This window comes from Agaricus bisporus (assembly GCF_000300575.1).
Source record: "Agaricus bisporus var. bisporus H97 unplaced genomic scaffold AGABI2scaffold_2, whole genome shotgun sequence".
NCBI classification, from domain to species: Eukaryota; Fungi; Basidiomycota; class Agaricomycetes; order Agaricales; family Agaricaceae; genus Agaricus; species Agaricus bisporus.
Genome location: NW_006267355.1, coordinates 183,862 through 207,265, shown reverse-complemented (window position 1 = coordinate 207,265; position 23,404 = coordinate 183,862). Strand labels below are relative to the sequence as shown.

The 23,404-nt window shown below is 45.6% G+C and overlaps 7 protein-coding genes across 7 annotated transcripts; 4 read left to right on the top strand and 3 right to left on the bottom strand.

Annotated features, from left to right (window-relative positions):
* Positions 1-1,203: 1,203 nt before the first annotated feature.
* AGABI2DRAFT_114802 (hypothetical protein) lies at positions 1,204-4,630 on the bottom strand (the record flags this gene model as incomplete). Its single annotated transcript, XM_006457699.1, has 4 exons — positions 1,204-1,721; positions 1,779-4,405; positions 4,455-4,464; positions 4,513-4,630. The coding sequence occupies 4 exons, from the start codon at positions 4,628-4,630 to the stop codon at positions 1,204-1,206; spliced, it is 3,273 nt and encodes a 1,090-aa protein (XP_006457762.1).
* A 1,876-nt stretch (positions 4,631-6,506) lies between these two features.
* Positions 6,507-7,082, bottom strand: AGABI2DRAFT_133629 (hypothetical protein). The gene is made up of 5 exons (XM_006457698.1): positions 7,019-7,082; positions 6,919-6,967; positions 6,760-6,866; positions 6,668-6,709; positions 6,507-6,619 (listed from the first exon to the last, which is right to left on the bottom strand). Exons 1-5 carry the CDS (start codon positions 7,019-7,021, stop codon positions 6,569-6,571), a joined length of 252 nt encoding a protein of 83 aa, XP_006457761.1. The 5' UTR covers positions 7,022-7,082; the 3' UTR covers positions 6,507-6,568.
* Positions 7,083-7,154: 72 nt separating this feature from the next.
* On the top strand, positions 7,155-9,353 carry AGABI2DRAFT_182914 (hypothetical protein). The gene is made up of 7 exons (XM_006457697.1): positions 7,155-7,325; positions 7,387-7,804; positions 7,863-7,950; positions 8,002-8,374; positions 8,425-8,535; positions 8,592-9,168; positions 9,224-9,353. The coding sequence occupies exons 1-7, from the start codon at positions 7,168-7,170 to the stop codon at positions 9,296-9,298; spliced, it is 1,800 nt and encodes a 599-aa protein (XP_006457760.1). The 5' UTR covers positions 7,155-7,167; the 3' UTR covers positions 9,299-9,353.
* Positions 9,354-12,740: 3,387 nt separating this feature from the next.
* AGABI2DRAFT_182913 (hypothetical protein) lies at positions 12,741-13,348 on the top strand. Its single transcript, XM_006457696.1, has 3 exons — positions 12,741-12,925; positions 12,987-13,034; positions 13,102-13,348. Exons 1-3 carry the CDS (start codon positions 12,748-12,750, stop codon positions 13,314-13,316), a joined length of 441 nt encoding a protein of 146 aa, XP_006457759.1. The 5' UTR covers positions 12,741-12,747; the 3' UTR covers positions 13,317-13,348.
* Positions 13,349-13,586: 238 nt separating this feature from the next.
* AGABI2DRAFT_148311 (hypothetical protein) lies at positions 13,587-16,924 on the top strand (the record flags this gene model as incomplete). The annotated part of the gene is made up of 7 exons (XM_006457695.1): positions 13,587-13,650; positions 14,371-14,675; positions 14,755-14,993; positions 15,049-15,306; positions 15,401-15,862; positions 15,914-16,169; positions 16,226-16,924. The coding sequence occupies 7 exons, from the start codon at positions 13,587-13,589 to the stop codon at positions 16,922-16,924; spliced, it is 2,283 nt and encodes a 760-aa protein (XP_006457758.1).
* A 340-nt stretch (positions 16,925-17,264) lies between these two features.
* Positions 17,265-17,749, top strand: AGABI2DRAFT_148310 (hypothetical protein; the record flags this gene model as incomplete). The annotated part of the gene is made up of 3 exons (XM_006457694.1): positions 17,265-17,309; positions 17,435-17,572; positions 17,624-17,749. The coding sequence occupies 3 exons, from the start codon at positions 17,265-17,267 to the stop codon at positions 17,747-17,749; spliced, it is 309 nt and encodes a 102-aa protein (XP_006457757.1).
* Positions 17,739-19,705, bottom strand: AGABI2DRAFT_133623 (hypothetical protein). Its single transcript, XM_006457693.1, has 13 exons — positions 19,598-19,705; positions 19,453-19,548; positions 19,381-19,390; positions 19,323-19,328; positions 19,240-19,267; positions 19,162-19,185; positions 18,890-19,108; positions 18,814-18,841; positions 18,613-18,751; positions 18,455-18,559; positions 18,382-18,403; positions 18,184-18,335; positions 17,739-18,132 (listed from the first exon to the last, which is right to left on the bottom strand). The coding sequence occupies exons 2-13, from the start codon at positions 19,493-19,495 to the stop codon at positions 17,931-17,933; spliced, it is 978 nt and encodes a 325-aa protein (XP_006457756.1). The 5' UTR covers positions 19,496-19,548; positions 19,598-19,705; the 3' UTR covers positions 17,739-17,930.
* Between the last annotated feature and the right edge of the window lie 3,699 nt (positions 19,706-23,404).

Here is a 23,404-nt window from a genome sequence, read left to right as displayed (position 1 = left end):
ATGCCGAAATCATACGATCGAATGATTTCGGGACTTACTAGCCTAGTATTAGCCCCCGCCAAATCACCGCGAAGCTGCCTCATATATAAACACTCCGCCGCTCGCTGTCTAAAAGCTGCCTGCCAACCTTGTTTCCTCCGATGTACAGGCCACTCCTTTTAACACTCCTCTCTCTCGTGACCTTCACCAGTGCATTTCCTCAACCATCCTGCACTTCACATGAACAGCTGTACTGTTGTGATTCCCTCAAAAATCCAACATTCTTTTCAAAGGTAGAAAACAAAGGAAAGAATGATGGATGGGTTGGTTGGAACTGTACTCCTGTTGATGATATCCAAACCTGGTGCGTACATATACATCACTTGAAGTGTACTGAACTAATTTTCCTTTCTTAATTTCGCATCAGTTCCCAGCGTCAGCCTGCTTGTTGTACTGGTGAAAGCGGAGGTACGAAGAGAATTTAGCAGTTCTTTGATTCACTCTATCTGACTTTATTTTAATTATCAGTTGAAGGAGTGGTTCCGTCTGTTCATGGATGCAGATCTTGATTCTGAGACTTGTTGAAGACGCGAAGAGATTTCTCAAGCGTTTTATTAAGGCTTTTTTGAACCCGTTAATTATCGTCTATATATTTTGCACAGCAATCGACGGATATTCTCCCTCCAACTTCCTCTTCCAAAAACCAACCAATTATATAAATAAAATCCATCCTGTCAAACAAGCAACTTCACTATTTAATGCGAGCCGAAAACACTCCCCAGGCACAAAAAAAATAAGAAAGCAGACTAAGCATGTTTATATAAATATTGTATTTAAAACTCGTTCCAACTAAGATGAAGCAGATTATAAGTGAAGGAGAGAGAGGGTAGACCGAGAAAGGGATAGAGGTCATGATCAAGCAAAAGATTGGGAGAGATGAAAATGAGTGATAATTAAAGAAAGGCAAAAAAAGGGTCGAGGTCAAATGAAGGCTGACAACAAGTATCGCAACCACAACGACATAAAGAAAACACCACCATCACTACGTATTATTTATCTTGATACTCCTCCATGAATCCCACTCTGCATACTATTAAGCAGACTCTAAGGGCTAAAAAAAAATGTGCTAGTGATGGACCCGCATTCGGTACCGTCAAATGGGTCTTCCCACCAATATCACTATTACCGCTGTTATCCAAAAGCAGAAAAAAGCAGCTCAACATTTCACCCTTTTCTAGGACCCGCAGCTTGCGGCTGTGAGCGAGAGTAAGGTGAAGAAGAACTAGCTGGCGAAAGAACTAAGGGTTGATTTTCGGGTACCGAAGGGAACGCATCAAAAAAATCTGATTCCAACATAGACAGCGGCGAGTTCGGGGTTGAAGACGCCGACATCCACGACAAAGGACGAAGTGAAGGTGGTGAACTTTGTGAAGCAGGTGTCATCTCTGATCGTCTGCGTGAATGCGAAGTAGGCGCATTAGAGGAAGATTCTGGTGACAAAGTATTAGAGTGTTTGAAAGATTGAACAGGGGTTGATGATCTGGTCCCTTCTGAATCAAACGAGAGTGACAATGATAGGTCGGGAGATTGAGAGGGTAGCTGTGAAAATTTAGGCGAACGAGGGCTGAGTGAGGTCGACCTTGCAGGTGGGTTGATGAGGACAGGCGAACTCTCTGAATCCTCAGGCAAGATAATATTGGGTAGCGGAGGCAACAAAGGCGGGGTCTCACTGCTGGTTCGTCCTATTTCCAGTATAAATCAATAATCTAGATTGCAGAAGGAATAGAATGTATCCTTACCAAGAGAACTCTGCGTACTCAAAGTACTTGCACCACTCCTCGTCCTCGCTCGCGACCAAATCTTTCCAGCAAAAGTCGCGGCTCTCGACATACTGTCTTTCCCCTTCTTCGGTGACGAGACCCGCCACGACATCCCAGAGCCCTCTCTACCTTTCACACCTTCACCGAATTCCGTGGTTACATCCGGAGGCGTTATAAGAGCAGGGGAAGAATCCTCGGACGAAATCTCTGAAGAAGTAGAATAGCTACTTCTAGCAAGTCTTCTACTGTGTCCTTCAGAAGAATTCGACGATGAGGTCAGTCGACGGAAATTTGGGAATCGTGACTTCGCAGATTTGCTACTAGTCAAACTTGCAGGCTTCTGAGCTCTTCCGAGTTGATTTTCGGGTGTTTTCGACCTTGAGGTTCCGCTATGTGGAGTAGAATCCAACAAATGTGGGACTGAAGGTGATTTGAAACGCTTGCTATAATATTGTGGTTGTTCCTGCTGAAACGCCGCCGTAACCGATTCGCCGGCATCAGACGACGCCGTCACATCAGCACCTGAAGTCGCCCCACCATTTCCACCACCAACAGCCCTAGTCAACGTATTTCTAAACGAGCTCCTGAGCTTACTCTTCGCTTGTTCCTCTCTCTTCGCTTGCAATTTCTCCAAAGTCCTCTTGTTCTCTTCCGCTTCACCTCTTGACAGTTTGCGCACTTCCACTCCATCTGGACGTGTAGTAATAATCTCGCCATTGACATCGCCATCGTCATCAGCTACAATAGCAGGTATGCCAGGCTCTGTAAGCAAATTTCCTGACTCGAGCGTCTGTTCAAGTAAGAAGGTACTCTGCAACAAGTCGGAGAGGTCGCCAAATCCTGAACTTGCAGATACACTGGGAAGACTGGGTATAGTAGTGGCTGTGACCGGCGCATGAAAGGATGAGGGGCCATTTCCCGGTAGGGCAGACGACGCTCGACGAGTTTGAGGTGTTTCTGATACAATGGAGCGCGAATTGGCCAAGTCGTCGCGCCTTTTGTTGTGGACCACACCTCTGTTTGACGAAATACTTTGACGCGACGAGGAATACGACTGTTGATCGGGAATTGTAACAGAACCACGTTCAATTTCCGCCTCTTCTTTCGGCGCAGATTGGACGTGATTAGAGCCCGAGATGGCCTTGATCATGCTCGCTGGACGAAGGGATGCTTCAAAATGTGTGTGCGGTTCAAGAGAGGACGAAATTTTTATGGAAGTTGAGCGTGACGTTTCAGGGAGAGAATTCTGAGTAGCCTGAGGCGTAGTTTGAGATGAGGCTATATCATTGTCCGCCGCCACTGCAGAGTATGTATCCTGTTGAGTGCCCTGAACAGCTTCTTTGCAAGCGTTACGCGGTTGTGAGGATGGGACAGCACTGATAGATTGAGCCATTGCAACTGGATTATTGAGTTCTAAAGCAAGGGGTGGCGGTTTTTTGTCCCCCGTGTCTGCCTCCCCTTCATCCACCTTAACCGCCGTTTTGGCCCCCAGGTTTTCCTTCTCGTTGACCTCCTTAGCCGTATGTGAGAATGAAGTTGAGCCCTCAGATATGGACTGTGGTGACTCAAGAGCAACATCCTTAACAGGCGAGTTAATGATAGTACAGTCATCATCGCTTGACACCAAATCACCCTTGCTAATTGGCGCCGGTTGATGTAAGACAGGGTCGGCTGGTGGATTACCAAGCGTAGTAGCTTGAAGAAGCGTCTTGTCAGTGGATGGCGCAGGAGATAAGGTTGGTAAAACTGTGGTGGTAGTATCTAAGTGTGGGGAGGAGGGTACAGCAGATGGCGAGGACAAAGAGAACGAAGGGCTGTCCGTCATAGCAGTAGATGAAGGCAGTTTGGGTTTGATATCAAGGTCGGGAGAGTAGGCTGAAGGAGTGACGACATTATCTGGCGCTCTTGGGACTTCTGCACCAGCCTCCACCGCCATTTGAGCATCCTTCTCTAAGGGAAGTCCAGTAGTTCCCGTGACGTTGTCACCTTCGCCCTGGAAAGCGACAGTGGTGGGAAGAGGGGACATGACGAGTGGCTGATCCTGTCCATCAGGTATATTGAGTCCGGAAGACTCGGCAGACAAAACGGAGCTTTGATGAACAGGTTCCTCCGTGGAAAGAGAATTTAAAGGTGTATCAGCACCACCAGAAAACTCCGAAGTCATCAAAGTATGAACACTTGACAACGAATACGAGCGTCTGTTATTCCCTTGGGGTCTAACAGTAGCTGAAGGTGGATGAGATTGACCTGAAGGGGACGGTGTACCTGGTAGACCGCTGGCAGCGCGAACAGGTTGTGGTATACGGTTGCCATAGAGCTCGTTTTGGCGTTTTGTATGGCCGTCTTGAAGAGGCGGAGCTCCTAAGCCAAAACTACCGCGAGGAACAGGGACACCGCCCTTCTTCTCGAATCGAGCAATCTTTTCACGAAATTTGACGTTAGCATTAACTCCCGTAGTGGGGGACTGCCGGCTTGGTGACGCATCATTGTTCGTAGATAAAGAGGGAGACGGAGGGGGGTTGGATGTACTCGAGAGGTGCTGAAGAGCTGCGATACGCTCTTTCAGATTTATGGGAGTAGCATCCACCACCCGAGTCGAAGGTGACCTAAATTTCGTGAGTGGGCAGAATTAAATAATATTCGGATGAAACAGACATTAGAGTTACTAAATGGAATTATGGTTGGGGATGAGAAGGCTGGACAAGCCAGCGACTAGCAGCAGGGAGAGTTAGAAGGAGAGAAAGGGCATTCAGGAATGATTGTCGCCAGTAGAAAGCTTCCTGTGTGCCTCTGTTTGGCTTCAAACTGGGTGTAATATGCCATCTTCCCATGCTCACAGAGATTCAAGTCACAACCGGTCGGCTGAATTTCCTGATTCGAGAAATTCATAGAGATCCTGAATCTCGTTTGGTTTTTAAATGGCCTATTGAAGGCAAAATTTCATTCGAAATGTGCTACCTCAGCTTCTCAGATCCAGAGGATGACACTCCGAAACCAGACTAACGAGCGTATATACCGTTCTCCTGAGTCAAGGGAGACGCGCTTTCAACAATGCAATCAAGCGAAGGCGAGGCGAGGAAATACGAAATTTAAATTGGCTATGCGTCATTTCTTGCTCTGTAGACTCTGAGACAGAAGTTATCAAATTTTCAAAGATAAACTGGTTTGAAGTATGCGTCCAGCTTACATTACATTTACATACGATATCTATGCAACGAAGTAATGACATTGACAGAACGTGTCAATCAACAGAACCACAAGTCTCAGAGCCTTAGAAGTTACCTGGGACTACTCCCACTAGCGATTTAGCGAATCGTCACGTAAGCCCTAGATAGCTATCATATACCAAGATTCAAGACGTCTCACTCATTTCTTCTCTTTGAGCATTGGCATATTCTAACAGCCTGACCCTGAAATGAAAAAGCACGAGGACTATATACAGGCAATTTATAGAGCGGAATGCGTACAATTTCAATGCCAGCCGAATTGGTGGCCAGGTCCGATTTATGAAAGGGCTAGTTCCTGGCTGACGGATCGACTCGACGCCCTGCCCAAAGTACTGTGTATTCAAGGACGTAAATTATTGTCCGGGGTAAGGATAACCTTCATTGAGGAGCGTCTATACCTGATCAAAGTATATTTTGAAGGTGATTTGGATAAGTTCGCTGATGTATGCCAGAAGTCATTCTCACCTATATACCTATCACATCCATTACAACCTCTGCACTCATGCAAACTTGGATGGACGTAATATTTTTGTGAGGAGAGCGGCAGGGACTCAGTTCATATGGCATGCGGAGAAACTTAGCCGCCGAACACCTCCAAGTTATTGGGAAAACCAAAGTTCCGTTCCCTTCTGGGAATAAGTTCCTCCATGGTTGGATTTGATGATTGTACCCGAATTGGGTAAGAAATCCAATTCGTAGTCAAAATGCCGACGATGTCGCCTGTCGTGTAAGCGGAGGACGGATACCCCCCACATTGTTTTGAACCACGAGCTCTAGATTGACGACCTTCCATGCTTGCCTTCAACCCGAAATCCGCAACATTATCGCTCTTTTCAGGCCACCACGGCAGGCGAATGCCTAGCAAGGGAAGGTTGTTTGGGTCATACGTTACGCAAGAACACAGCAACGATGAGAGGGGCAACGAGGCGAACTTCGCAGCAACCGGATGCGACCTTGGCTCTCCAGGTCATGTATGCCCACTGGGCGCCATCCAGACCATATAGGCTATCCAACAATAGATCGAGCTATGAAGACGGAGGTAATTGAAACCTTTTCCCTGAGCTATGGAATAGATTTTGATGAATTGGAGTAAAAAATTTTAGCGACTTCTTTTTGAGCCAGTTGATATGCAACTATGTTTTGTTTCAATCACGAGAGTATCAAAGTTCAAGTAGCCCAAGAGTAGAGGAGGTCCGCAGATGACGAACAGGAGATAAGTAGTCGGAAAAACACGTAGAACAGCTGAATTCTTTTGGGAAATCATCATGCTTCAGCCCGACGCAAAATTGCTGATATAAATGGACCCGTACGGAGATTTGAGTAACGGCCGAAAGGAGCGTCAAAATCGTATGAACAGTCCCGATAAAGTATTGCTCAGGTTTAGCCGTCTGTTCCGAAGCGGTCGAGAAATTGCAACCTCAATTACAGGCCGGCTAGGAGAAGAATCCGGTAGGAACGTAGTGGCCTCATGTAACTTATAACTTGTTCAAATGGTGTGCGGTGGGATTGAATCTATTAGGGGCAAGTACGAGAACAGGGAGGTCATTTGTCTTTGTCAAGCTTAAGCTTCCTATCCTCGTATTCCTTAGCCCACTACAAGCGAATGAGTTAGGTGGATGAGGAATAAAGGACATCACTGACCAACATCGAGGGAATGAATCGGCTGGGTTGGGTAATGCGTTGCTGAGCCGGGTGTCAATGACTTTCTAGAGAGAGATAAAAGAAACGCGGACTTCATTGTTTGCGCTCACACGCCACACCGCGTACAATACAGCCGCCATTCCGCCAGCAACAATCGCAGTGTTTGAGGCCCAGTTGGAGGGTCGAACCCACCAACCACCTGCATCGGAATGAGACGGCTGGTGCGAGCCGAAAAGAATGAGCAATCATACCTGCAGGCGACCACACATATTTCGGGTAAGGATATCTGGCACCACCACCCTAGGTACATATTTTTGAGCCTTTTGTTGAAAGAATTTGGAACATACACACCATGTTGCGAACGACGAGTTACTGAGTGTTTGATGGATGTCTGTTTGGTGGGCTTCGGGAACAGCTAAACCCTAACCCCGATCGTCCCGTGTCATGTGTTTCTGTCAGGAATCCATTTCACCCAATGCCAGTGACCGGTACCCGACCTAATGTTTTCTACCCTCAGAAACTATGTCGTTGACCGCAAAAGCGGTATCGCAAAAACTGTTGGCTTTGCTGGCGGACTCTACATCGCGAAAAATTATATCGGCGACCGTTTAGAGGAAGTCAAGGTTCGGCTTGAACAAGAAAGGACGGCCAAGGACAGGCAAGTTCGCATTTTCCCAGAAGTCAAGTCTTCCTGCGACTGAAGGAGGTTTGTTCTCAAGCCTCCGGCGGCGCTTTCAGCAGACTCAGGACGATGTATCTTATACCGTCATGGCTTTATTGCCCACCCTAGGCGATCAGATACTCGAGTACATGGACGTAGAGGCTATCACGAAAGAATTGCAGAGCAGGAGCAAGATTAGGAACGCGAGACAACAGTCTCAAGCGCCTTCTAGCCTCGCTTCAAGTATTGACGTTGTCCAGGAACACGACGTACGTTCGGACAGTGGTTCTATTGCCCCGTCTGTGGCATCAACAGGTTTCTCTTTTGGGGATCCAGATTCGACTGCGGCAACTGCTCCTCAGGTCGTTTCTCAACCATCAGAGTCGGCCAGGGACCACCTGTCATCTTCTGTGGTCGCCTCTTCAACCAGCTCTGCGATCTCGGGTGAAAATTTATCTCTACACAGCTCACAACTGGTACGTCATTGTTGTGTTTTTTTTGAAAACAATTCGTGTTTACTAAAGCGTAATGTAGTCAGACCCCTTGACTACCTCGTCTGCTGTATCAGAGTCCTCAGATACTCGAACAAAGGTGGAACTATGGAATGAAGTAAAAATGTTGAGTGAGTCCTCCCACCCCATGGTACAAAAGTTCTACTTACATTTTTTGCAAGCGTTCACGCGGACACTGACTGCTCTATATTCAACAACTTTGCTTTGTTTGCTGACGGCGGTCCAATTGACCCTTCTGGCGCGGGCGAAATATGTGCATTCTGTTCTCCAACAAGGACGTGAAGAACAAGTTCAAGAACGGTTAGAAGCTGAACTTTCGTTGACGAAGCTCATGTTTGGTGGCATGGGAAGGCTCGAAGAGTTGATGTCCAGAGATCTGGAGACGTTGATGGAAGAAGAAGATGCGCTGGGTGATGAAGCGATGTCTGAAGATGTTGAGAACAAATATCTGACCATGAGCTGGTGGCTCCTTCATGTCGGATGGAAGGATGTCGGAGAACGCGTGCGGCGTGGAGTAGAAGAGGTGTTTGAAGGGTTCGTCCTCGTATAATCGCAGACCGACATCATGATTTAACGTGAACTAGGGTATCATTGAAGACCAAACTAAGCGCGATGGATCTTCACCGTCTTGTCCGTGACGTTCGACGACGTGTAGAATACGAAATCACGTTCGAAGGAACTGAGCGTCGTATTAAGTAAGTCTTGGCCTCCCTCCCTCCCTTTTCATTTCCTCGCCTCATGTTATCCCTAGTTTCCTTTCTACGCTTCTCCCTCCAACGCCAGAAATGGTGCAGCACGTCCTTAGTCAGGGTGGGTTCCCGGGTTACAATGAACCTTCATCACCTTCTCTTGGTGACAGACATACTCAAGAATCCTCAACTTCCCTTTCATCCTCCCAACTATCGCATTCAAATTACTTTCTCTCCGCCCTCAACAACACTGCGGATCCTTTCAACACCTTCGCACCCTTCGGGGGACCAGCAATTGGCGGGCCCTTAGCTTCCTCCTCACAAGTAGCAGCCCTACCTAGTGACAATGCTCAAACCCTACCTATACCAAACCCTCATCCACATACAGAAGATCTTCCATTCACATCACTCTTAGATGAAACACGTTCAATTATTTGTTCGTCAGATTTCGCTTTTGTCTTGGAAAACTGTTTAGATCGAGGTGTTGAAGTCTTGTTTGATGGATTGGAGAAGAATGTTTTCGTGGATAGTTCGACCGGACCTGAGGAAGAAGTGCGAATCAGGTTGGCGGGGATGTTACCGGGTCTGAGTAGGTGGAGTTCGTTGGCGCTTAGGAGTATTCCTTGCGAATTGGTTGATGTGAGTATTGTATATTTTGTGGTTTACTTTCGGATTATTGATATGAGGATCACAGAATGTGCTTGCTGTTAGGGATGTATCCTGCCTCTCGGCTATTGTGTTCTCGAAGTTTGAAGAGAAATTCCAATGAACCATGGGAGGTTTTCTGGTGTTTTGTGCGTCCATGTGAACTCCTAACGAATATGAAAATAATTGGTCAAGGAGTGGATTCAACAGCCTATTCTGCTCTCTCTTGAGGTCTTGTTCTAGCATTTTCTAATTCGTGCTTTCATCTCAAGAGGAAAGCGTAACCATTCCACTCTCACGAGCAGTCCAGGCACAAAAACGTCAGAAAGGATATGTACTAAAATTTAGTGTTTCTTTCGCGACGCGGCCTTCCGCTAATTTGTACAAAGATCCCTATGTTCTGCAGGTTCGGGCACTCGGTGATATAATTGTTCTGTTATAGTTGTTGCATCATTTAATCTGCATTATCACCATCTAGCCTTAGTCCGTAATCGTCATAATCATCCTCGGGTTGCTCACACCTCAATTCTTGAGATCCCATCGTGTCTAGTAACAATGGATATCCTCGGGGCATCCGTGTTCAAACTTCTTCGGGCTTTGCTGCTTCCTCGGCTTGAGCAATATCTACTTCTTCCCCTTTCTTTTCCATTTACCAACTTAACGTCTCCAGCTCTCAACTTCCGCTCCAACGCCTCCCTAAGTTTGAAGGTTTTATCAATGTAGACAAGTATCCTCACCTCAAGGCTTCTACATGTCAAAACTAGATCGACAGTGTTCCAAAATAAAGGCGGCTAAAAGGGCAACAAGAAATGTTCGACTACGTATCCAAGAGTGGACATCTACGTTCAGGAAGAATTGGTGGCAAACGAGGATTACTCTCATCCCCTTAAAAATTGCAGATATAGCGTCCGTACCAGGGCAAGACTCATAAAGAAGGACTGATTTAAAAGGTGGTGAATAACTCCAGCTCTGGGCGGGGATTAAGTCACTGTATTGTTCAGTAACTTTCCCAACATTACTCTCGTTCCCAGTATCTCAATACATGGCTGTTTCCTCCTGGTTATTTCATTATATATATACTCATTCCGTGGAAGCTGATAGTCCTCTGATTCTGTGATGCCGAAGTCATCAAACGTGGTAGGGATCTGTTAAACTCGTGGGCTTATAGTTCCGAAGTATTGTGGTTCAGCGTTGGCTTCGACCTCGTAGCATACTGAATCTCCTTGTTGAATACACCTTGGTGAATTGTCTTATTTACTCCAGGGAAAAGAGGAAACGAGAATGAAAACTTTAAAGGTCGGTATGAGGCAAAACGGGGTTCGCTGCTTGTAGATCATAAGCTTATCGGGATCGGTGGTCTAACTAACTTTCTCAGACATCGCGCACAAAGTCGTCATCATACTTATTCATGATCAAAATCTTATTCATTGACTGTGGGAAGAATCTTCGGTGTTTGCCATTTGATATTTGCCACACGTGCTTATTCAAGTCGAGCTGCGTCGTACGCCTTGCACTCCTCCCACTGCCTCCCCTGTCAACCAGGCGTTTCTCTCGCCGACAACATCGACCATGGGATCAATATCTGGTGGAGCTGGGGACCATGCTCCTTTGTCTCCCGCTCAATCGATATCAAGTGTTAAATCTCGCTCTCATGCAACTTCTCTTTCTGCATATACCTCTATCGCTATCTGGTCTCGTCGACCTGGTGACCCATCAAAAGCGCCTGGAATAATCATCTCTCCGCGTGCACAACCTCCAGAGGATATCATGTCAAAAGCATTAGATCTGCCCACACCACCTGCATCACCACCAAACCCCGTGCCAGTGGCACTCCCGTCGGACGACTTCGCGCAAGAAGAAAAAAAATACAAAACCGATTCTACTATGGCTATGTTAGCCAATTCTACCATCTCCTCGTCGGCCGTGACAGAGGTCACGGATGTGCCCACCCTACCTGGGTCACCGATGTCAACTAACACGTCTGTGTCGGGCGCCGGTGGTTCACTTACAAAGGAACATATTGCTTCCATCCCTGCGGTACCTGCAGTCGTAGCTACCAAAGGTGAAACTGGGTTTGGTGATACAACGACACCGGAGGCGGCCTCGTCCGTTATCGCAGAACCCGCCTCTACAGCTGCTGCGGAATCACAAGCGACCGACATCGGAACGCCATCCGCCAAACCACCAACACAAAAATCATGGGCATCTCTTTTCTCATCAGCATCTACATCTGCTACTGGAATTTCTGGAACTTCATTATCTCAACGAACTGGACTTCCCACTTCATCAGTAATCGGTTTTTCCATTCCCGCCTCAGCAACAAACCCTTCTATATTACCTATTGTTCCAGTTATACCTGCGAAAAAAAGTGAATTACTGAATTTACTCACTAATGGACCTGGTGGCGGTGGAATGGATAAAATTCGAACTAGGGGATTGATAAATTCTGGAAATATGTGCTTCGCAAATGCGGTTTTGCAGGTTTTGGTATATTGTGCTCCGTTTCGAAGGTTGTTTATCGAGTTGGGGAAGACGTTGGTTTCTGAGGAAGAACAACAAGCTTCGACGCCGTCAGCTTCGGCTATTCCTCCTGTTACTAGCTCTTCATCTTCAGGTGTTACTGTCATCCCCAATGGCTCAGCTCGTTCTCAAGTAAACGGAGCGACGATGCCGAAAGCAGGAAAGAGTCAAACACCTTTTATAGATGCTACTGTTGAATTTCTGAAGGAATTTGTTGTGGAGGAGGAGGGAGAGGGATCTAATACTGGGAAGAAAGCGAAGAAAAATAAGGATGGTTTTAGTAATCAAATTAGCGGGAGAAGTGGAGGAGCCAAAGGGAAGGGAAAAGAAATCTTTTTGGATGACGGCGTGGAAGGTAATGGAGACGGGACAGACGGTGACGATTGGCCAGATTCGTTCTTACCTTCGTATGTTTATGAAGCTATGAAAGAGAAAAAGAGGTTTGAGAGTATGCGGGTGAGTACCAACAGCCATTGTCTCGACCACCGTCTCTTGCTTGTGCTGATCTAACAATATACACAGGGTGGACAACAAGAAGACGCGGAAGAGTTCCTTGGATTTTATCTTGATACGTTGGAAGAAGAATTGTTGTCAATACAACATTCCCTTGCTCCTTCCCCCCAAAAAACCTCAAAACAGCAACAACATCAACCACATTCTGTCGAGGAGAAAGAGGAATTGGAACCTCCGGTGGGGGATGGTTGGTTAGAGGTCGGTAAGAAAAATAGGATGATTATTACTCGCACCGTGGGTCTCTTTTGTCTGGTTCTATTTTCAAGCATTCGGGCGTTAATGGCTGTCGTATAGATCAAAGCCGCCGAGAGTCCAATAACGAGGATGTTTGGCGGTAAATTCAAATCGACGCTTAAGGCTCCTGGACAAAAAGATTCAGTGCTCGTGGAAGATTGGAGATCGCTTCGATTAGATGTTCAGGTACGCTTACCATCACACTTCACCATCACTCACAAAAACTCTAAAACTTCATTCCAGCCCGATTCGATACATACAATTCAAGAAGCACTAACGCAAATAACACATCCTCAATCAATACAAATGACCCATCCATCTCAACCAGGAATCACAATTGACGCTAATCAGAAAGTGTTGGTTGAAGCTTTACCTCCTGTCCTGGTTTTACATGTTAAGAGGTTTTGGTACGATGTTACCGTGGGTGGTGTTGTGAAGGTTATGAAGCAAGTGAGGTTTGAGCCGGAGTTGGAAATCGGCTCTGGTGAGTGGGCTGAATAGTTATGCGATAATCGTTTTTTGAACTCATTTCTTATTTTTTGAAGATATGATGGTGCCAGGAAAGAGATCGACTAAGTATCGATTATTTGGAGGTACGGGCCCCGTCTTTAGAAACTCATCTCTCCCTCACATCATCGTTTTCTTTTCTCGCTTACATAGCCATCTACCATCACGGACATTCCGCATCAGGCGGGCACTACACTCTCGACATCCTTCATCAAAACAGATACCCAGGAGCTAAATTACGTGAAGGATGGATAAGGATAGATGACGAATTGGTTAGTGATGTGAGGAGTGAAGATGTTTTTAATGCTTGGGACAAGGATGAGATGAGGAATGCCTATCTGTTGTTTTATAGACGGATACGAAGTTGAGAAGAGGAAGGGACGGTACTCTTTCTTTGGGTCTTGTTATCGCTGATGATGATGCCGCTGTCGTAGTTTTATTGATTTGATTTGGTTAGTTTTTTGTTTTGTACTCTCATGTGATATATATATTCTCGGGATAGGTGGCTTCGGTAGCTTTTACGAAAAGCATTGTTTTCACCCTCTTCGCCTTCGCGGAATCTGTTATAAAGCCGCGGGTTTTTCGAGCGGGGGCGGGGAACGTCTTTTGGAATACAACAGGGAAATGCTCGTTTAATCATGGCATTTAAATTTGGATTCCGATATTGGCATAAGAAAGTTAAATTGGTTAAAGACATAGAGGGTGCGTTTTTTTCTTGGATTAAGATGGATTTTCGATTATGTCTTGTCGTATAATGTATATACGAAGATTTCAACTCCCATTCCTCAGGCCTTGTGAATAATTCCAAAAATTCAAGCATACGGGAACCCTTGTACCCGTAGAGTGTATGGTTTGCTACGTTTCAATATGTACTGGACTTCTTTGCGCTTTGGTCTTGCTGGATCATTCCCCTCCAAAATCGCGTAAAGGATTACTGCACGATAAATCATCATCACTGTGAGCTTTTTAGGCTTGTCGGCCTTCTTCGTTAGAGAGCCTCAGTAGAAGAATATCAACTTATTCGATTTGGAGCCGTTTGAACCTCCCTAATAAATTAATTTCACATTCATTAAGACATGGAGAGAGATTGTGATTGTGTGTCCCGTCTTTGGCGGGGGTATTTTTCACTAAGCCTGCTTCTTCTATGACAATCATGCAAGGTTATTTTCCGCTATCTTCGCTGTAATTGGCGTGACTCCCTGCCAGTACATTTGATGTACGCAGCATGCCAACTGACGAAGAGCGATCCGGTCGGAAAATAAAATATGTTCGGGACCGATAATTTCGAGCTAGGTCATGTGACTGATAGCAATAATAAGTCACACCTCGAATCTCTGACAGCACCAGCTAATCTATCCCACCAGATGTTGACCCAAGTCACTACCCAACAACCTATCGTTCAAGAAACTACTCGTGGAAGAGGTGGAGGTCGTGGTAGAGGCGGCAGAAGCGGTAGAAATCGCGGTCGAGGTCGGGGTCACGCTGTCGAGGGCAAGCAAGAAAGTCAAGGAGAACAAAGGTCGAAGGATAATGGAACGGTCGATGCTACCACCGCAGCAATGGCGACGACTACTCTAGAAGAAGAGCCTGGAGAGGATCTCGTATGTTGGATTTGCGCTGAACCTGTCAAGTATTGGTCGGTGTCCGACTGCAATCATAGGACATGCCATGTGTGTGCCTTGAGGCTGAGGGCGTTGTATAAAAAGACTGACTGTGCATTTTGCAAAGTACGTTCCAAACCTTGGTTGCTATGTTCTGTCACCATCTGTCATCCTGCACTTCTAAATTTTGTTCGACTGCTTCCAGGAACCTCAAAGATCGGTTATTTTTACCGCCTCTCCGGATGCAGAATACAGTTCATACAAGCCGGATGATATACCTTTCAAAGATGCCAAGCTGTCTATATACTTCGAAAATCAAGAGATGATGGAAGAGACGTTGATTTTACTCAAATTCAACTGTCCAAATGCTGACTGCGACTATATTGCGAACGGATGGGGAGATTTGAAGCTCCATACGCGCGCAGTACATGGGCGGCTCATGTGGTCCGTCCCCGCTTTCTTCTGTGATGTTTACCGTGATTTACTCGAGACTCAATAGCGACCTGTGTATCCGTCAGAAAAAGGTGTTTTCGCATGAACATGCACTTTATCCGCCCAACGTGCTTCCCGTACATCTACCCTCCATGCACCATCGGCATGTGAAACAGATACCTAAAGACAAGGTTGAGGGTGGTGTTCATCCGATGTGCGAATTTTGTAACGAATGTTTCTTTGGTACGGATGAACATTACAGCCACATGCGAGAAAGGCATGAGGAATGTTTCATTTGTAAACGAAACGGAGTGCAATTTCAATAGTGGGTGACTAGTTCTCCAATTTAAGGGTTTATATGCTGATTCCCGGATTTCTTCAGCTTCCAGAATTATGATAGCTTAGTGGGTCTCGTCTAGTTCCGCGTCAGGAATATTGATAAATGTCATTCAACAGGAACGACACTTCAATACCGTGCATCATCCTTGTACCCAGCCGGAATGTAAGGAGCGTAAATTTGTCGTCTTCAACACGCCACTGGACATTCAAGCTCATATGGTCGAAGAACACGGGGCCGTTATGAGCACTCGCGATAAAAAGGACGCCCGTAAAGTCGCAGCAGAGTTCCAATTCGAGGGTGTCGCTTTTGGGAGAAGCCGGCGGGATGGTCCACCACGAGAGCGCGACAGAGAGCCTCCTCCTGGAACTCCACCACCCCGTATACTATCCGGACCATCTAATAGTCGAAGGGCCGCTTTTGGAGCTAATTTGACTGATGGAGCCAGTCCCACACCGCCTATCCATCCTTCGCCACCTATCCATCCTTCACCTAGTGGGACCAGTACACTTTATGCCACAGACGTTGACCCAGCTGTTGCAGAGTACGCCCTCACTTTCCATAATGTTCTGACATGAGGGCTAATAATTCGCAGGCGCCATTCCGCTCTCATTGCCCGTCTCCAATCTTTTGCACCGAATCCGACGAACGCCGTCCCTGCCTTCAAGGCTGCTGCTCGTGGATACAGGGCTGCTGAAATAAGTTCTCGGGACCTCCTTTTAACAATTTTCAACGTTTTGGCCAACGACCTTGATCACACTGCGAGTATAGTTAATGGTCTTGTCGATTTGTTGGATGAAGAAGACAAAAAGATGGAACTATTGGCGTCATGGCAAGGTTTCCGCACCGAGGTTCGTACCTTCATCTTGAAGTATCTCAGTCTGGGTTATATACTTTATAATGAAAGCAACGACAACAATTCCCCGACCTTGTTCCTCAACGTCTTGGAGATGGTTATGCGAATATCGCTTCGGGTCGCGTCCTTAACGCAAAAAACTCAACAGCTACACGTTCATCTCGACCGTCACGTCAAGTTTGGGATCGCGTAGCCGCAGCCGCTTCATCCTCCAAATTGACCCCGCCACCCCGCAAGTCCCCTCAAAAGAAAATTGGAAATTACCCTGCGCTTCCAGCAGCAGCAGCATCGGGGACGGCGACAACCGCAGCGACGTCAGTGAAGCCATTCCGTCAAACCACGCGTACGACACCTTGGTCTGCCAGCGCGAATGCAACCGCTTCTTCTCGTACTATCGAACCTTTTAGTGTTCCCGGATCAAATTCTTCGTCGAAGCCAAGTAAAGCACCTAAATTAGACAAATCCTTGTTCCCGGAATTGCCCTCTTCGGGTTCATCCCAAGAAAAACCAAAGGTTGGTGGAAACCAGTCGTTGAAGAATATTTTAGGGAATACTGCACCCGCTGCACCTGCTTGGCAAGCGCATTCCGGATCAGGTTCCGGCAATAATTCAGGTTATAATACGGGAGAGGGAAATGAAGATGATGTAGCTGTAGGTGAAGGCGAGGATACTGGTTCTGGGAAGAAGGGAAGAAAAGGAAAAGGGAAACAAAAGCAGACGTTGTTTACCCTTGGGAGCTTCCCATCGTGAGACGCTTTTTGTACCATCGATCAGGGCGTCGCCTTGTTAGCTTGCTGAGACTGTGTTACATAGGGTTGTGGAAGAATTACTTGACCCAGCCTCTTATCCCTATTATTTCAGGGGGTAGAATGATCTCAGATTTTCTAGCGTCCCGTAGAGTGAACTCGGGCCTTTCCCGCTCGCTTAACCACACCTATAAGATGCAAATACATCTATCGCTTCCTACTTCAAGCTTCGGGTACTTAGGCGCAATCTCAAAGTCGTGAGAAAAGTAGTATTGTCATTTCCAAATCGGGCTTATGATACTTTGCGCAAACGTCGTTTCCGAACTCTCGTGAGCAGATACGCCATGGCACGAAGCAACGGTAGGCCAGAACCAGAAGTTATCATGAACGTACGTCTCTTGATGTTTGTTCACCTATCGCTGAGGAGAATTCAGTTTCTGCATCATTCTCTAAAATGTCGCTTCGGATGGCAATAAACGAATTGTACACGCTGCGTTGTTTTTTGTTCCGATAGTTCGTGGACGGGTTCAATTATGTCAAGGCTCGAGTGGAAGACGCTTATAGACCTGGTGGCATCCTGGAAAAAGCACCGCCAAAGGTTCCTCGTGATCCTGCACTCTCTACACTGAAACGAGAAGACGTGGACCTCGTCGTGCGTACTCACCTTTGTTTTTGCTAGAGCTTTGAGTCATCTTTGTATTAGGTTCATGAATTCGAAATTCCCCGAGCGCAAGCCGAGAAAGCATTGTTACAAAACGGTGGTGATGTGGGGAGGACGATACGCGCCCTCATCACCCCAAGATCCACTGATTTCCTTAGCAACGCTTGAATCCATGTATTCGTATCGCATCAATCCTACATTGATCTGTCATATCAAGCCCCTAATGCTGCAATCGAACTGAACTATTCGGACGTTACTCGCGCAAATCTTCCAATACAACACTCGATCAAATGATCAGGAAGCTCCCGACCGTCAACCACGAGCAGTGTTCTAACACCAATATGACTCTTCAGTCAAAACGGACTGACTCCCAGTCCTTGGCCTCCTTATCTGCTAGTTGAGCTTGTTCGATGATGATCGAAGCTACATGTTCTCCTCTGGGAACCAGCTTGTATGGCAACAGTGCTGGAGGCCCAAATTTCCCATCTTCGTCGCATTTCGCATGATTTGGTCTACCATCGACGGAAACGATGTTGAATGCCCAGAGTAATCTGGTTTTCTGTTGAATTTCACTAATAATGCTAATGGACTGTGAACCGCACCTGGAAATGACGGCAAACAGTTGGTCGGTAGCGAGACGCTGTCCGGGACAGACCCGGCGCCCGAAGCCAAATGTCAGATTGTAATTCTGGAGAAGTGGGTTGGCAGTGTCTAAAAATCTTTCGGGTCTGAATGTTTCCGGGTCTGGAAAAAGCTGGGGCAGCGTAAGTACGTTACTAATAGCTCACGATTCACCTGACCTCAGGATCCCTCGTCATTCCGCTGGACTTTGCGATCAAAGAGATTTTACGCTTTCATACGTTTATAACTTACTAGATGTTCGCTACAACAGTGCTGCCTGCCGGAATGAACATCCCGTCATATGCATCATCTTCAACAACCGAATGAGGTATGCCCAGGGAAGGAAACGGGTGCCATCTTCGGCGAGAGACTCATCAAAAATATAATGCGCAAGTGATATAACAACTAACCTCAAGCATTCCTTTATAATAGCTTGGACGTAAGGCAAATAATCTAAATCTTCGAATTCAGGCATTCTATGGATACCCACCACCGAGTCTACTTCGTCTTGCGCTTTTTTCATGACCCTAGGATACGAAATACAAGCCACTGTGGCCACGCCAGGCCGAAAGTCAGTGTCAGAAAAATACAACTCTATCGTGACCACTTACATAAAAATGCTTGGATAGTGCCCACTGTCTATAGATCATTAGATATATGATAACTCATTCAAATGAAGGACGTTACCGTTCCAACTCCAGCAGCATAAGGTGCTCCTGCGAGGATTGCCAAATCCTTATCATGCCACTGATACCTCTGCTGCTTCTCCATCCCGCGAGGGCCTGCACCGAGCAAGGAGGATCCCTTGTCAATGATATCTTTGGTACGATCCATGCACGATTCATAGAAAAGCTCCTCCTTACTCCCTTGTTCCTCCGCCGCCTTTCGGAACCATTGTAGGGAACGCTTGTAAATTTAATGCGTTATTGGTTGTTCCTGGCATGAGAAATGCCACTTACAGGTAATTTAAGAAGGATCGGGAACTAGGTTGCAAATGAGAAAGCTGATACAAGGATACATTGCCACGGAGAACTTACATGGTCGACGAGGTATTTTCCCGGAAATCTGCGGGGATATAACGGTTAATTTTATCGTCCTTTACCTCAACTGTTTTACTGACGAGTGTCTAATTAGATAGCTAAATCAGTATAAGCGGTAAGTGAGAAAGTTAGTCTTACTCTTGGAAGTCTTTTGATTTCCTCGGTCATTTCTTCGTCATATCATGAAATGAGCGTTATTTGTTCACTCACATCTTTCAATTTTACTGTAGAATTTCAAATGCTCTTCGTCCATGTGACTAACACGTTGACCAAATGACGCACAAAACGTCACTGAATGTGCCACTCTAACGTTCCTTAAGTTTCATAGAATGGATGGATGCACGTACACATGTACCTTTGAAAGTATTTTTTATACTTTTGATGATCGCTCTCGAATAGTAAATCCCGTAGCATGAGCTTTGTCTCCATCGACTCAAGCTTCCTGAAAGATTTTAGAGCAACGGAACTGAGAGTGGTCATCAACAGCTAAATTTATGACCATAAGTAACTGAGTCAACATTCATATGTTCAGAAGAGTTAACTGACGGTCCTAAATCTCCTTTGTTTTGCGCCCATTTGGAAAAGAGTCCCTTTTCTTCCTCTGTAAGCGATCTCGCCCCTAAAGATAAGTTGAATAGTAAATTCTCCAAGACATGTCATGATTTCTGGCAGAGTTTGAGGGCTCACGCGATTATATTCCTTGGTCTGCTAGAATATATATTCCCACGTTTATCAAGTAGATTAATTGCAGCTTCTGCACTTGAAAGGACTATATTACTGATATGTTATTCTCGCCCTCATCGATGGATCATCTTGAAATATAGTACTCAGCGTTGGTTTTCCAAACTGTGTCGTGTCCATTACTGTCATTATGTTCCCTTCGATTTGTCACTCCGCTGTTAGAAACTTTGAAAGAGTCGATATTCTTAAAGCTCACCGTAACGCTTACTCCACCTCAAGTACTTGTCAGGCAGCCGTTCATTCTTATTTCCATCCAGCAATCGTTCTAGGAGAGAAGGACCAGGAGGCAAGGGTTTCAAAGTCACCTTAAGCCTTTTTAACAGAGGAACTCCAACGACTATAAGAATGGCAACGAAGAGAACTTCAAATAGTGAAATCATGGAGGTGCGAGAGAGGACAACAGTGGGATCTGGTAGCGAAGCCTAAAGCTGAGCCAATCGATTATAAGTTGGGAAGATGATCATGGGAAGCTCCGCGAAGAGTCAACGTAAAGCGAAGCTTCTTTAGTCACACAACCCTCACTTGATTCCATCAAATACCTTGACGGTTATTTGCCATGGTAGAGAACAGAGTGTCAAACTGATTGTACGGGCACGGCGTATCAGCAGTGCCGGTGGACAATATCTATGATTTAGTAGGTCTAACAAGTTGGACGTTTCTTTCAAAAATCTAAATTTAGTCGAAGTAGTAGTTGAAGCCCTCACATTACCATCGTCAATTTTCCACGGCTTTTAAGGCTTTATGAGGGCTTGTGGGGAATGTCCGGCTGTGATGCGACTCTTGGGTGATACCTGGCTTCTTCGCACAGAGCGATAGCGAGAGTCAAGATCCGGAAATGAAACATCAGGCAGACTACAGTACTAACATCATCTACTAGCGCCATGTCATACTAAGTGCATCAATGGAATAGAGAAGTGGATTTCTATCTTTTCATAACTAACTATTTGCAGAGGCCGAACTACTTTCCAAGAGTCTATTCATTCCAGTCTAAAAAAAAAGAGCATTCGCTCATGATAGCGGACATCAGTTCTCGACATGGATAGCCGCTGATCTTTCCACGATCATGATGTATTACTGTCGATATGTTGTACCGACTCGGATTCCGCATGAAGGCCCTCGAGAGGTCCCTCGAGTCAAGAACTCGGCACTCAAGCCACCCGTTCCCTCGATTTCAATACACATCTGCCTTAGACCTCAATATTCAATATCTGACCTTGTCACTCCTTGTCTGGATGCCACGGTGCCATGTGGATGACCTTCTACTATACCGATATTTTGACAACCTGTGCGCTCTCGAAATTCTTGACAGGCTGGGTCTGCGGAGCGTAGGCTCGCTTCCTCAGGAAGGTCTTTATCTAATCTTTTCACTACTATTCCGACGGACTCGGGTCACTCCCTTCATTGGATCATGCTATCCTTTTCTTCTCATTAAATCCCAACAACCTCGTGAACAGAAGTATCAAGATCATTCTTCAATACGGATCTGCTTTTTCCGCCCTAAGAAACGAGAGAAGTGAAATTGAGAGGAGAAGCCTATAGGATGAAGAGTGTGGCAGAGAGCTAGAGAATCGGGGCTGATAATCCAATAAGATTTTTACTTATTATACAAGTGAAGAAACTGGAACGCCTCTAGTCGAACAGCGAACGCCATATGTAGTGGAATATGTATGGAAGCAGTTAGCAAGGAGCGAACAAGGCGTGTAGTAACACCTGATCGAACAAGTACTAGGGGTCTATGAATAAGTGTATGGCCATATTGTCTTCTTCCTCCTTCCTTCCTCCTTCCTCCTTCCTTCTTATCGACACACCATCAACCTTTCACAATCAAGCGTCGCCTAAACATAAATTTAGAATTCTCAATAAATATGTGAGAAAAACAAACAAAAAACATATCTAGTTTGATAATCATCATCACCATCAATCCATAGTACTCGATCAAACTTCAGGTCCAATCTCCTACCAAATCGCATCGGCGAAACTTTTCTATCACAAACCCCTCCCACCCAGCTCATCAAACATTCTGGTCCGAAAAGCTCAATAGGTTTTTCATAAACCCGCGTCGCAAAAAACTCAAATAACACCCGACGCGTCACCACCACCTCGAGCCCAAAAATAAATCCCAATGACGGAGTTTTTTTGATCGGAAAAGCAAAAGAAAAACAAATAATGAAAAATAGCAACAAGCCTTATCAGTGATCACCACATACCGATACTTATCGACTATTTAGCCGAAAAAGCTGTGGCGAATGTCGTTTCCGACTCCGACATCCTATCTATTACATATATAACATTTGCGCACACACGAGTGGGGACGATCATATATATATATACAGTTTGCGCACTTATACTTATAACTGATTAAATATGGCGTTGATCAATGATGTGCCCTACCTGTCAATCCGTCAATCAGGCAGTCAAAAAGAAGAAAAGAGAAAAAAAAGACTTGGAAGCCCCCACATGTCGTCATTAATCCATCATTCATCGTATTCATCGTATTCTAGGAATAGAAATAGGAATAGGATTTAACGCTGGGCTCTACAATAACTACCCGAAGTGTGGAGTCTTAAGATGAAACCAGTGTCAAGGTGGGTTGATGAAACGGTCGATGACTGAACCCCGTGGATCGCGGAAAGCCGAAAACAACGATTAATCCGAAATCTTAGTCATTGAACAACTCAACAACAATGGACATGAACTAGAAACGTCTACATAGAACAAAGCCAAGCCCGGCCGAAGGCTAAGCCAACATATCACCGCACACTATGTAGAGTAAGTACCGCAACACTCCGTTCCTCAGGCTCAAGCGCACCTGACCGCATCAACGCCGCCTGCGAAGTTCAAACTTTTCCTCACACGTCAACGTCGTCAAGACATTCTTCTAACATTAAAAAACATTCATCACATATTCATTCCAAACAATCAAAAAAAAACCATAAAATGAAAAAAAAGCAGAGAACCATCCTCAACGTCAACGTTCAACAAAACAAAGAAAAAAATCATTTGCATCAATAAAATACCAAATACCAAATACCAAAAAAATAAGAGAAAGAGAAAAAAAAGAAAAATCTAGTGTATACGAGTACTACTAACTAAAAAAAAAAGTTGTGGTAATAGGTAGGTAGGTAGGTAGGTAGGTAAATAGTAAAAAAAAAAAAGCATTTTTGTTCTTTCCGATTGCCATTCCAATCGAATTCGGGGGGTATATATGTAGAAAAAGAAGAAGAAAGAAAAGAATAACTAACATCGCGTTACGTATATTTATGCTTGCTGCTGCATACGATAATGTGCGGGGGTCTCCCATCCCAACCAACAAAAAAGGAAAAAAGAAAAAGAAGAATTCGGTTCGTACGTACGTATGTATATATGGAGCCTCTGTGTGCTTGTACTGCCGCTGCCACCCACGACCGCCCCAAAAGACTAA